The 11,872-nt window shown below is 37.0% G+C and overlaps 3 protein-coding genes across 6 annotated transcripts; 1 reads left to right on the forward strand and 2 right to left on the reverse strand.

Annotated features, from left to right (window-relative positions):
* Nucleotides 1–705: 705 nt before the first annotated feature.
* Nucleotides 706–5,823, forward strand: LOC5580321 (meiotic nuclear division protein 1 homolog). 4 transcript variants are annotated; one of them, XM_021846530.1, is made up of 5 exons: nucleotides 713–791; nucleotides 955–992; nucleotides 5,027–5,365; nucleotides 5,421–5,573; nucleotides 5,636–5,823. In XM_021846530.1, exons 3-5 carry the CDS (start codon nucleotides 5,030–5,032, stop codon nucleotides 5,771–5,773), a joined length of 627 nt encoding a protein of 208 aa, XP_021702222.1. In that variant the 5' UTR covers nucleotides 713–791; nucleotides 955–992; nucleotides 5,027–5,029; the 3' UTR covers nucleotides 5,774–5,823. The 4 variants fall into 4 exon arrangements, with proteins under 4 accessions (XP_021702223.1, XP_001663031.1, XP_021702222.1 ...); XM_021846532.1 differs by having other exon boundaries at nucleotides 719–791; nucleotides 5,030–5,365; XM_021846531.1 differs by having other exon boundaries at nucleotides 706–992; nucleotides 5,030–5,365.
* LOC5580320 (zinc finger HIT domain-containing protein 1) lies at nucleotides 1,012–5,985 on the reverse strand. The gene is made up of 2 exons (XM_021846533.1): nucleotides 5,811–5,985; nucleotides 1,012–1,830 (listed from the first exon to the last, which is right to left on the reverse strand). The coding sequence occupies exon 2, from the start codon at nucleotides 1,558–1,560 to the stop codon at nucleotides 1,081–1,083; it is 480 nt and encodes a 159-aa protein (XP_021702225.1). The 5' UTR covers nucleotides 1,561–1,830; nucleotides 5,811–5,985; the 3' UTR covers nucleotides 1,012–1,080.
* Nucleotides 1,314–5,975, reverse strand: LOC5580319 (general transcription factor IIH subunit 5). Its single transcript, XM_021846535.1, has 2 exons — nucleotides 5,811–5,975; nucleotides 1,314–1,830 (listed from the first exon to the last, which is right to left on the reverse strand). The coding sequence occupies exons 1-2, from the start codon at nucleotides 5,843–5,845 to the stop codon at nucleotides 1,644–1,646; spliced, it is 222 nt and encodes a 73-aa protein (XP_021702227.1). The 5' UTR covers nucleotides 5,846–5,975; the 3' UTR covers nucleotides 1,314–1,643.
* Nucleotides 5,986–11,872: the final 5,887 nt, after the last annotated feature.

The raw sequence follows: 11,872 nt of genomic DNA on the forward strand, positions 1-11,872 counted from the left end.
TCGTGCATTATTAAAAAATATCACATACATATTTATGGAACATGTCAAAACATACTACCTCCAGTATTGGAGCTACCTCCACTAAGGGAGCGTTTACCCTAACACATTTTCGTGTAAAATTATTTGATTTTGAACGAAAAATAACTGTTTTTGAAAATTCAGAAATCAATGAGGGATCCTGCCCTCTCAATGGAAATGACTAATAAGAACAAGGGAAATCAGAAGGCGCGCAAAATTTGTAAACCTTCATTATCTTCACCTATTCATAATGAAATCCATATTAGCTATTAGCTCTCTAAAATCGACTCTAATAGTTAATAGATACATCAAAGCTTCAAAAGAAAAAAATATGAAATTCGTTAATTAATTTGCCTGAGTGTTGAAGAGATGTGAGCAGGTATTTCACGAGAAATCCACTTCAACAGTGTTGCGGTTTTTTTTATTTTCCTTATACATTAAAACCTGATTAATTTAATCATTAGTATCACATTAAAAATCAAGATTCCTAGTTCATTAAAAGAAAAAGCTGTAATAAGGAATGCTTTATTTGAAAACTTTTGATTTTTGGCATATTCATCATTATCATTGTTTATCATAAAATATTGGCGTCCTCCATGTATTTATATTTAAAGAATCCAAATATCTGACCACACTGTATCTATGGAATCATGCGTGTTTGTTTGTAAACAGCTTTATTGGTAAACAAACTGAGTTTTGTAATAAGGCTATCCATGAGGACTTTTCGCGATAGGACTGACAGCTAAAAGTGTACATGTAACCGAAACGGCAGGGTAAACAAAGCATGAGAGTGTTGTCGGAGCTTTACATTTTCCTTTGTAATCGAACGGTCACTCCGATCGCGAAACGTCAAAACCTCATGATAAACAAAAAACCAGCTGATCGGAGCTGTCTCATGGATTGCCTTATTAAATTTTTACGATTATTTTCTTGAAGCTTGAGCTTGAAAGGAATTTGGAAAGTTCCTAGGTCATGTAAGTAAAACAAAAACAATTAATGTGGGCAACTTTACAATTTTATTCAAGAAAACTTGGAAGATAATATACAGCCGGCGCGCAACAACTACGCAGTCCATTTGAGGCACCTCGTGTCCTGATGGGTTCCCAAACAGCGCACCGAGCAGTACCGCGTTCCACAGGCCGTACAAGTGTAGCTAGAGGGGAATCCACACACCGCACAGAAATGGCGCTCGGGCAGTTTCGACGGCTGAGCAGCGGCCGTAAAGTAGTTTGGCCCGTCCGGTCGTTGCATTTTGTCCTCCTCCAGCAGCTGGGGGAAATTTTTCCTATACTTTGCCCGGTAGTATTCCGCGCCCTTGCTTCGTTTAGCTTTCTTTTTGGTGTTGCTGCTACTTACACCGTCCATGTTGTCTTGGAATTTAGGGATTTTCTTCGACATGACCAAATCGGCGTGGGGATCTTCGTGATAATTGTCCTGCTCGAGGGCTTCCAACGCTTTGCGGGCTCGGCGTTTCCGGGAGGCATCATCCAGGACACGCTTTTTGTCCGCCTCTCGGATTCGACCGGATTCTCTTGATGCCATTTTCGTAATGCTAACTTATGCCTAGTACTTTAATCGTTTTGAAAAGTTGAGAATTTGTACGATATGCTTCTACTGCAACCAACTTAGGCTTCCTTTTCGTGCAGAGAAACGCTAATCCGGTCCATTAAATCGTCCACCCTGGCCTGAAGAGTTTCAATGATATCAGTTGAGATAAACAGGTGGCGTTCGTCCAGGTCCTGAATGATAAATTTGCGTCCAAGGGATTGAGTTTCGTCCAGATGTAGCAGGAATTGTTTCATAGCCGGGTCACTGCAAAGAATCAACATCAATTAGTTCAGTGCTTATCGTACCTTCGTGCTGTGCGTACACGAATTCTCTCTGCTATTGGAAGTTTTTTAAAGCAATACTCCTAGTTTTTTAAAGCAGTACTTCTCAGTGCTAAAAACAGATTCTTTTCAGTACTATTTTTTTTTATCGGTCATGGAATGATTAGCAAAGTAATTCCAACGGCAGAATATTATTTGATGAGTGCTCTTCAGGATATTTCTCAATTCAATACCCTGATAGCCCTACATGTTTTCCCTCTTCTAGAAACCAACCCATCTACGATTGATTTGGTCTTAACCGACTCTAGTCACCTTTGTAGCCAATTAGTTACTCATGCTGATTTTGATTTTGATTTTGATCATGTCCCTGTTACATTTCAAATATCTCATGAAGCGATTCTCAATCCTATCAGCTTCACTTTCAATTATTTTCGACTGGAATATATATGAAAAATATTTTGACTATAATCTTGATGTTAAAATTTCTTTACAAACAAAACTTGAAATTGACAATGCTCTTGAAACTTAAACAAATTCTATTGTTGAAGCGAGGAGTATTGCAATTCCAAAATTTGAATCCGTGATTATAGACTCTTGATACGTCTTAGAAACGTGAGGAGAAGGTAATTTCAACGCACTTGCGATCCTGCTATGAAAATTATATAGCAGGATCTGCAGAACGGAAATTAATAAACGATTTCCACAATGGATCATTAAAATAACCAAGCTTCCGAATTCTCACTCACTCTCACGATAATGGATTTATCCCTCACAGCAATTTTCAGCGATCAGCTGCCTTTCGATTTTATCCGTCCACAAAACAAAGCGAAAATAGATAATTGCACATTTCCGCAGCTGTGAGAAGTTTGTTTTCTCTTTCTCCGATCCATGGAGAATTTTTCCTGTATCCATCGCCACGAGCAGCAGTTGCTTTTATGCGCCAAATTAACCACTCCTTTCGTCAAGTTGGTGTGGTAGCATGGTTAGCGTGCACGAATCGCGGTTGTTTTTAGCAATGTTCTAGGTTCGAATCCCGTCGGCGGCACTAGTTTTTGTTTATCCACATAGTTATAATTCTCGGGAGCAGTTGGTGAGCGAAAATATGATGGAGTGAAAAACAAATTGTCCACAGAGTGGAGTGATTTTCGGTTATCCTCCATCGTAGCTCCAGGGAAAATTAGTGTGAGCGATAAAAGATGTTCACGCGAGGAAGCGAAAAAAGCATTCTCCTTACGTGCGAAAAATCGTAGATTTCGCATCATTGATACGAAAATTCAGAACCCTGAAAATAACCAAAACGGCCGCTATGGAAACCATAGATAGCGCCACCGTAGCCTTTTCTGTTTAACAGAACAGCAATGCTGTCACAATGTTAAATCCCATATAAAATGGCGCCTTTGTTTTGATGCGGTGAGCACTTGCATAAACTACCTACAATGATCCATTAAGAAACACAAATTTTGAAAATAAAATTTCTCAATTAGACCCTGGCTCTAAGCCCTTTTTGAAAATTATCTAAAATTTTGAAAATAATAAAACTTAGAAGCAAATACCTGCATTGAAAGAGGAAAACAAATTATTACTAACTAATTGCGAAAAAGCTCAAAAACTTGCTATGCAGTTTGAAAGCGCGCACAATTTTAGTTTAGGACTTACTAGTAGAATCCAAAATCAAGTTATTAAGGACTTCGAAAATATTCTCAATCAAGAGAACGTTTTCGAAAATTCCTGGGAGACTGATTTGGAAAAAGTGAGAATTATTATGAAAAAATTCAAAAATATGAAAGCTCCTGGCGATGATGGAATTATCTCCATTCTCATCAAGAAACTTCCAGAAAATACCTTATTATTCTTAGTTGATACGTTAACTCTCCCTTACTCGATATTCCGTATCTCGATATCGAGTAAGAGAACCATAGTAAAAGTTGGTTTTCATGGCTCACTCGATGGTCCCTTGGATCGCAGTTGCATTGGTTTTGTGTTCTGTAACTCGATGGTCCCTTCAATATCGAGTAAGGGAGAGTAGACTGTATATTTAATAAATGTTTTCAGGCGGCTAAGGTTGTACCAATTTTGAAACCAGACAAAAATCTTGCAGAAGCTTCTAGCTACAATCAGTTTGCTTTCCTGCATCAGAAAACTTTTTGATAAGGTCATTTTGAACAGAATGATGGCTCACATCAACGAAAATTAAATTTTCACCAATGAACAGTTCGGATTCCGATTATTTGAAACCTTCAGGTAGACATGTTGTTACGATGAGAGGCATTCCAATAAATTGGTCAGATGAAGATAAGTATCTAAGGCTTATGCTAGATAAAAAATAACTTTCAAAAATCACATTGAGGACATTCAAGCCAAATATATATAAAAAAAAACAAATATATGAAATGTCTGTATCCACTTACTAACAGAAGATCGAAACTTTGGCTTAAGAACAAACTTTTGATCCTCAAACAAATCTTCAGGCCAGCCATGTTGTATGCTGTACCAATAGGTATGGACTAGCTGTTGAAATACCAGGAAGCAAAAAGCTTCCTGCAAAGGATTCAAAATAAAATTTAAATAACTGTCCTTTATGTTTCTTCCTGATATAGAACTATTTTTTTTAGTTTTAATTTTATTAAAGAGATTTTCAGCCAAAGGCTGGTTCATCTCTAGATATAGAACTAATGAGTTTATCCAATGTAGAAACAATGGAAAAATTGTCGAATCAAAATATTGAAACTTATATAAATTCTCTTGTAAAAAATCTGAACTGCTACGGCAAATGAAATGAAATATGAATATGTATGTTGGTAATAGTAGCCTAATTGAGTTTTACACAAATAATGATGATAGTGTTGCATAACACACAAAACCTAGATGTAAGAAATTAATACATATAGGGAAAGTGTACCAGTTATGGCCATAGTGGTTCCCAATTTGGCCATATGTGAAAATTCGATAGGTTTCACATTTCCAATATTTTTGAACGTTTCAATATCAAGATACATTCTTTTTCTTACTCATAAGACACTCAAAACTTTTCAAAATGTGAAAAGATTCAAGTTATCACGTATGGCGAAATAGAGAACAAATATGGCCATAACTGGTACACCTACCCTACCTAATGTTTGAAAATGATGCTAACAAAGGAAATAATACAACTCTGTATAAATATACATTGTACAATCCAGAAGATGTCAAAAAGGAAGAAAGGCATTTCAGCGGACGAGAAGAAGTCACTGATACTCGAAATATTCCACCAATCCAAAGATTTTTACCAGCTCAAGGATGTGGAAAAGATTGCTGTCAAGGACAAAGGACTGAGAGAGCAAGTCGTGAAGGAAATTCTCCAAAATCTTGTCGACGAAGGCCAAGTGGAAACAGATAAAATTGGTTCGTCACAGTACTACTGGTCTTTTCCTGCCAAGAAGCGGAAACTTAAGCAGCAAGCATTCGAACAATTAAAACAAGAAGTGGAACAATCGAACGACAAAATCGCTGAACTGCAGAAGCGAATAGGAACGATTAAGGTATGAAAATTTGTATTCAGGTCACTGGCAACTCTTTCAACTCATATTACTTTAGGAATCACAAGGAGAATCTTCAAGAAGTTCAGAAATATTTGAAAAGCTAAATACTCTCAAAGAAAAACAGAAACAACTCTCTTCGAAACTGGATAAAGCAAAATTGGAGCAATCTGATCAGAACTCTGTAGAAAAGATGAACAGAAATCTTCCGGTGAGTAGCACATATTAATTCCAACTAAGTCCAAGCAACTAGCATCTAATCATCTCTAATAGGACCTCCACGATGCGGCCAACCGCTGGACGGACAACTTATTCTCGATAAAGTCGTGGTGCAAGAATCGCTTCAACATCCAGGAAAGTCTCATCGACAAACAGTTTCAAATCCCATCGGATCTTGACTATCTAGAGTAGAGGAAAATGGGAAACAATAATAATGCACTAAACTTACCACTCAACGAGAACTCCTTTCATTACATTCACCATTGCTGATGACTAAAATGAAGGCTCCCTCCCTCCGACAATTGGTTTGAACTTTTTGCACCGATTAATCGCTTCAATTTCTCAAAATTAATCGGCAATGCACCAAAAGAACACTGTATTTTTGCGATTCGCCAAACAAAATCATCCGCGGATGCTTTAAAAGTTGACATTAGGCTGACAGCTGCTTAAGCTGTCAGTGTTTCGTCGATTGAAAGATGCGAGGCGATATTAAAAATAATGTTTAATCGGAAAAGCTTCTTTTCTCGATTACCTTTTGAAAATGTCTAAACCTGGGAGGGAGAAACCGATACGAAATTTCTGTACGTCATAGTGAGCCGAGATTCTGCTGTCACGGACTGTCACTGTGAGCCCGGATCTTAAACAACGGACAAACATGGAAAAAGCGCGTAATTGATCAAAACATATTTTTGCATTTCATCAAATGTGACAAAAAATCGATTGATAAGCTATTCATGCCCATTCAAAAGTAATGTCACGATAGCACCTTTTATTCTGATTGAATATTAAGTATTCAAATACGCATAATTTTACTTTTTCTAATAAAAACGAAAATAAAATGCATAGAAAACTTTGGCCCTTTTTCATGTTTGTCCGAAAAGTTCGAAAGTACACAACAAAAGAAAACTAGCGATTTTCATCAAGTCTGCCTTGATTGTCGTTGGCAAGCTGGAGTTTTCTTGCAGTTTGAAAAAAAAGTGTCATATTTCGTGTGTAGTATCGGTGCCTCCCTCCCTGGTCTAAACCAATAATGGCGATGGGCTGGTTTTCCTAGATTGAACTTTATCGTTAACGGTGGTTTGCGAATACCCCTTAACGTTCAACGCTCCGTCATCATAATCATCGTCATCATCGAAACTTCAAAAGCAGTTTTTCTGTTCAAAACTTAAAATTATTTGATGAAAATGTGTTCACCGTGTTTCGGTTAGAGGATAGAATACAGTGAACGCATTTTCCTGTAAATTTTCTTGATTGTGAACGAAAAAACTGCTCCGAAATCAATGACGGATCCTGCCTCCTTAATGGGTAAAAATCAGGCTATTGTCATGCTCTATATCAACTGCAGCGATTCGCAGTAGACAGGATGTCTCGGGCTCGATCCATCTGACAAGCCAATCGAGCCCTCTGTCACCATAGAAGATGGTGTCTCCATCATGTCGATAGCCTGGTAAAAATATAACCATTATGATACAGTAATACTTCGATATAACGTAACCTCGATATAACGTAGCCTCTTTATAACGTAACTCGATATAACGTAATTTTTACCTCGATATAACGTAACTTTTTTTTTGGCTCCCATTTATTTGTCCAATTTTCATTAAAAACATGATTTATGAACTACAATAAATATTCTTCAAGATTTAAACTACAACAAATACGAAATCAAAGCAATGCAAAGGTTTACTATAACTGAATACAGTCATAAATCGATATCGAGTGAGCTATAAGCTCAATGTTAAAACAACATTTTGTCATTGCTGTACATTTGTATACATCATTCTAATTTATTTTTGTTACATTAACGCTGTCACTGGAACCAAGCCTGCTAATCACTTCATTTTTTATGAAAACTTTAATTATTATTGATTTAGACTTAGTGTTTAAAAAGATAAGATCAAACTAAAATTTGTAAATTTAGTTATTGCTTCAGGAATTCTAACAAATATTCTTCAAATGATTTCTCCAAGAATTCGTTATTTCTCCTGGAATTTTTCCATGGATTCTAGTTGAAGAATCATTCGGAGGATGCCTCCAGCGACTCCTCCAATAATTTCTTCACGGGCTCATATTAAACTCTTCTAATATTCATGTGCAAATTATAAAACATATCCTTGAAATAATTCCAACTGGCATCTCTCAGGAATTCCACTAGTTAATATCAGAAAGGTATTCATGATTAAAAACCTTAGAGATTTTCTTCTGAAATGAAACCAGATTTTTTTTCACGAATCGATTTTGGAGATTCGTCCAAGAGATTCTGAGAACATTTGATAAGTATTGTCTTAACGAATACCCGTCTAAATTATTGTTTGAGAAATTGCATTAAAAAATTCTCATTGAATTCCACCAAGAAACAGTTAAAATATTTCTTTATGAGTTTCTACAGAATATGTCCAAGAACTGTTCCCAATAAAATCCAGATTCTAGGATTAATCTTGATGTTATCGTCTATAAATTTGTCTATGTTTCTGTATTACAAAAATATATTCAGGGATGACTGAGAAAATTTCTCAGATCCCCCATAGAACTCTCTTAGCATACTGCCGATAATCCACCACGTACTCGTTCAAAAACATTTCCATAGAAAATCCCTCAAGGATAGTTTTAGTTTTTAAAGTAGTTTTCTTGTGATTTCTTAATTAATTCTGAATAAAAAATTTCCAAGAATTCTTGGGACATTCATTTTATAATTCTGTCAAGAAATTACAAAAGGATTTATTTTAAGAGTTTACCATGAGCTTAAACAAACAAAATGGAAAAAAAAATCTTGGAGTTCCACAATTGCCTGCATGAATTGTTCATAGACTGTTCAACAATATTTTTTTTAAGATCTCAATTATTAAATTCTTTTAGAATTGCAGAGGTGAACCCGCCTAAGGCTGAAAGCCTCTATAATAAATGAAATTAATTCTTTTAGAATTTCTCAAAGTGTTCAAAGATTCCTTCAAAGATTTTACCTGAATACATTTCTTTAAGGATTACTGCAATAGAGACGTAAAAATAAAAAAAAAAGAATATATGAAGAAAAATACGAAAAAAAATGGAAAAATATCGAAAAAAAATGTGTAGGAAAGACTGAAAATAACTGCTAGGTCAATAATATAAATTTAAGACCCATTTTATCATCAAACAATACATGTTGAACGAAATTTAGAAAACAAAATATTTTGCTTCGATATAACGTAATTTCGATATAACGTAACGAAAATAAAAATCGAGTTACGTTATATCGAGGTATTACTGTATAATATTATCAAACAGCAATTATATCTGTCATAAATGGGGCCTTCCTTAGCCGAGTGGTTAGAGTCCGCGGCCACAAAGCAAAGCCATGCTGAAGGTGTCTGGGTGCGAATCCCGGTCGGTCCAGGATCTTTTCGTAAAGGAAATTTCCTTGACTTCTCTGTGCATAGAGTATCATCGTACCTGCAATACGATATGCGAATGCGAAAATGTCAACTTTGGCAAGGAAGCTCTCATTGTGGAAGTGCTCATAAGAACACCATACGCTGAGAAGCAGGCTCTGTCCCAATGAGGACGTATATGCCAAGAAGAAGAAGAAGAAGAAGAAGATCTGTCATAAAATGGGGAAACTTAAAAATCATTAAATCAAGCGTGTGCTAGAATAAAAGCGTAAGTAGCATGATCGATTTCTCTTCGTCGATCCTCTCTTCTGTGAATAAAGGTGACAAGATGCGGGTTTGTTGGCATTTTTTTACTTCAGGACGCTAGGCAGTAATGCAATCTTGCCTCCTGAGGTGAAAAACTGCTGACAAACTTGCGTCTTGTCGTTGTCGGAAGAGAGGGTCCATGAAGAGAAATCGATCATGCGACTTAAGCCCTTATTCTAGCACACGCTTGAAATGAGTAAAACAATACTCATTTTTTTAACTCGCTTACAGTGCAAAAACAAGTCAATTTTGACTCATTAATGGGTGAAAAAATAGTTGGAATCAAAAAACCGCGACCATCATCAGCTGGCGGAAGAGCCATTTCACGAGCCGTTGAGGTCAATATGAATAATACACTGCTTAACGACTAAAAATGGATGAACCAACGTGCGCAGTTCGATTTTTGACCAACTTCGCCGCATCGCGTGTGCCTTACATTGGAAAATTTTCATGTTGGGTTCAGCTGAAATCTCCTAACTTTCATTGCTTTAGTTTCACATTCATCAATCTTCGTTTATTATATGCGGAAAGAATAAAAAATAATTGCGAAAACGGTAGAGATCGTAAATTATACAGATCGACGCCGCTTCTTATTCTAGGCAAAAAAAATGTATGAGGAAAATCAGGTTTTGGATCGGTAAACATTCTTAACAATCCGTTGTTGGTATGGTCGAAGCGCTGAAAACAATAGCCGTTAATGTTAGAACTATATTCAGAAATGGCAGGCCATAGACAATCATATATCAATACACAATATTCTAAGCATGCAGTCAATTAGGGTTTATTCATAAATTTCGTAACGCCAAAAATGGTCATTCGTGACACCCACCAACCCCCTCGTAACGCTCTCTGTGTGAATATTCAACTAATTTTGTATGAGCTGTAACACCGCAAGGACACCCACCCACCCCATAGAGCGTTATGAACTTTTTGAATGGGCCCTTAGTTCATTGCGACGCTTGTACGATTACGGATCATAAACATCAAACTAAACTTCGCATTATGATTACACTCTCAATTCAATTTACCCGAAAATGGGTAAACACAACAAGATGTTGACTACGCTAGGTCATCCCTTGCCATGTGCCTGAGAAATGGTTCACTTACAGCCAAAAGTATCAATTGCGGAATGGTAAAAAATGGAACATAAACCGAATTTTTTAACGTTCTGTTATTGTTTGGATTTATGCGGGTATTTCTGTGTTAAATAAATAAAATGTACATGTTTTTAATTATGAATCGTGGTTTACGGCTAACCAGCCAAGTGGAAGTTCAATAACTACCGAAAAGTTACCGCTACGTTACGCTAAAGCTACGAAAAGTTTTTCGGTAGTTGTTAAATAAAATGTTTTTGAGAGTTTCTTTCAACAACAATTGTTTATGTTGAGTGTGGTACAGGTTTATAAAATCTCTGTTACAGATAAAAAAGAGTCTTCGGTACGTATAGAAATGTGGTAACACCTGATCCATCCCACTAAGGCTCAGATTGGGTACCACTTCTAGTACTACATATGGTCCCTTGGTACTGCAAGTTTGACAGATCACAGTACACTTTTCACGGCATTCTAGATTTTGCTCTTTTACCTTATGTACCCTTAATTTTTTGGTAACTGCAAGGGACGTCTTTGGTAACACTGCACTAGAAAAGCACGATTTTGTGTATTTTTTAGAAAGCTTACTTGCAATGATTGATATATCTTGTTTCGTACGGAACAAGCCGTAAAAGAGTAAGACTGAAATCATCCACGCCGTTTCCAGTTCGTCGCAAATCACACGCCACTCTCGATTCCCGACTCGTGGCACTCACCCGAGTGCAGCACCCAACACGACCCATCCTGCCGACGCCTCTGTGGTCGAGAGTTCCCACAGTGAGCGAATAAGTTCCAAGAACACCGTGAGAGACCGAGTGAGTTCAACCATCAGTGAGTTCCAGCCGTCATTGAGATCGAGAATGTTCCACGCGCATATGGAACACAGATGGAAAAAATCTCGAGAAAGTCCTCATCCTACCAATGACCAACTGTTTGCTGCCTAGCGGGAGATGACAAATGACTGACAGTTTCGTTCCCATCGATCCGCGCGCAGCCAATGGTCAACTCGTCAGCAACTCACAGAATGAGTGCGACTCATACAGATTTTGCACTCATTCAGTCCGTTCTGTATTGCTTGCCTCATTCTACCCAGTCAACCATCCTATGAACTACTTTAAATATCTTTATCCTATAATAAATATTTCTGTCACTTGTTCTCTACTGTTCATTTCGTTACGTATACTCAAGTATCTTCATAAATCTATAAAACCTTATGAGTATCTTTCTTTATCAAGCATACAATATGGATCTTTAAAGAAATGATACTAAATTTCGTTCGATCATCTTTTATCGAATGGGCTTTAGTCATCTTCATGAATATTCATCGAAAAACGTGTAACGAATGATGTCAAAGTAAAGTTATATATGGACCAATGTAAGCGTTCACTCGTTGACGGTTGAGCGGTGCCGTATTATTTACGTGACCATGGCAACGAGTGAATTTGGCACCGCTCAAACGTCAAATTAGTGAACACGTGCATCGGTCCATTGATAAAAAAAATTGAAGCTTTGAGGCGCCCTTGTCA

This window comes from Aedes aegypti, chromosome 2, assembly GCF_002204515.2.
Source record: "Aedes aegypti strain LVP_AGWG chromosome 2, AaegL5.0 Primary Assembly, whole genome shotgun sequence".
Classification (NCBI taxonomy): Eukaryota; Metazoa; Arthropoda; class Insecta; order Diptera; family Culicidae; genus Aedes; species Aedes aegypti.

Excerpts from the sequence above, each read along its gene's own strand:
- LOC5580320 (XM_021846533.1), bottom strand. The coding sequence starts at position 1,560 with ATGGCATCAAGAGAATCCGGTCGAATCCGAGAGGCGGACAAAAAGCGT.
- LOC5580321 (XM_021846531.1), top strand. The coding sequence starts at position 5,030 with ATGTCAAAAAGGAAGAAAGGCATTTCAGCGGACGAGAAGAAGTCACTG. Across the intron at positions 5,366-5,420 it reads AGCGAATAGGAACGATTAAG|GAATCACAAGGAGAATCTTC; the intron begins GTATGAAAATTT and ends ATATTACTTTAG. Across the intron at positions 5,574-5,635 it reads AGATGAACAGAAATCTTCCG|GACCTCCACGATGCGGCCAA; the intron begins GTGAGTAGCACA and ends CATCTCTAATAG.
- LOC5580319 (XM_021846535.1), bottom strand. The coding sequence starts at position 5,845 with ATGGTGAATGTAATGAAAGGAGTTCTCGTTGAGTG. Across the intron at positions 1,831-5,810 it reads AAAGGAGTTCTCGTTGAGTG|TGACCCGGCTATGAAACAAT; the intron begins GTAAGTTTAGTG and ends GATTCTTTGCAG.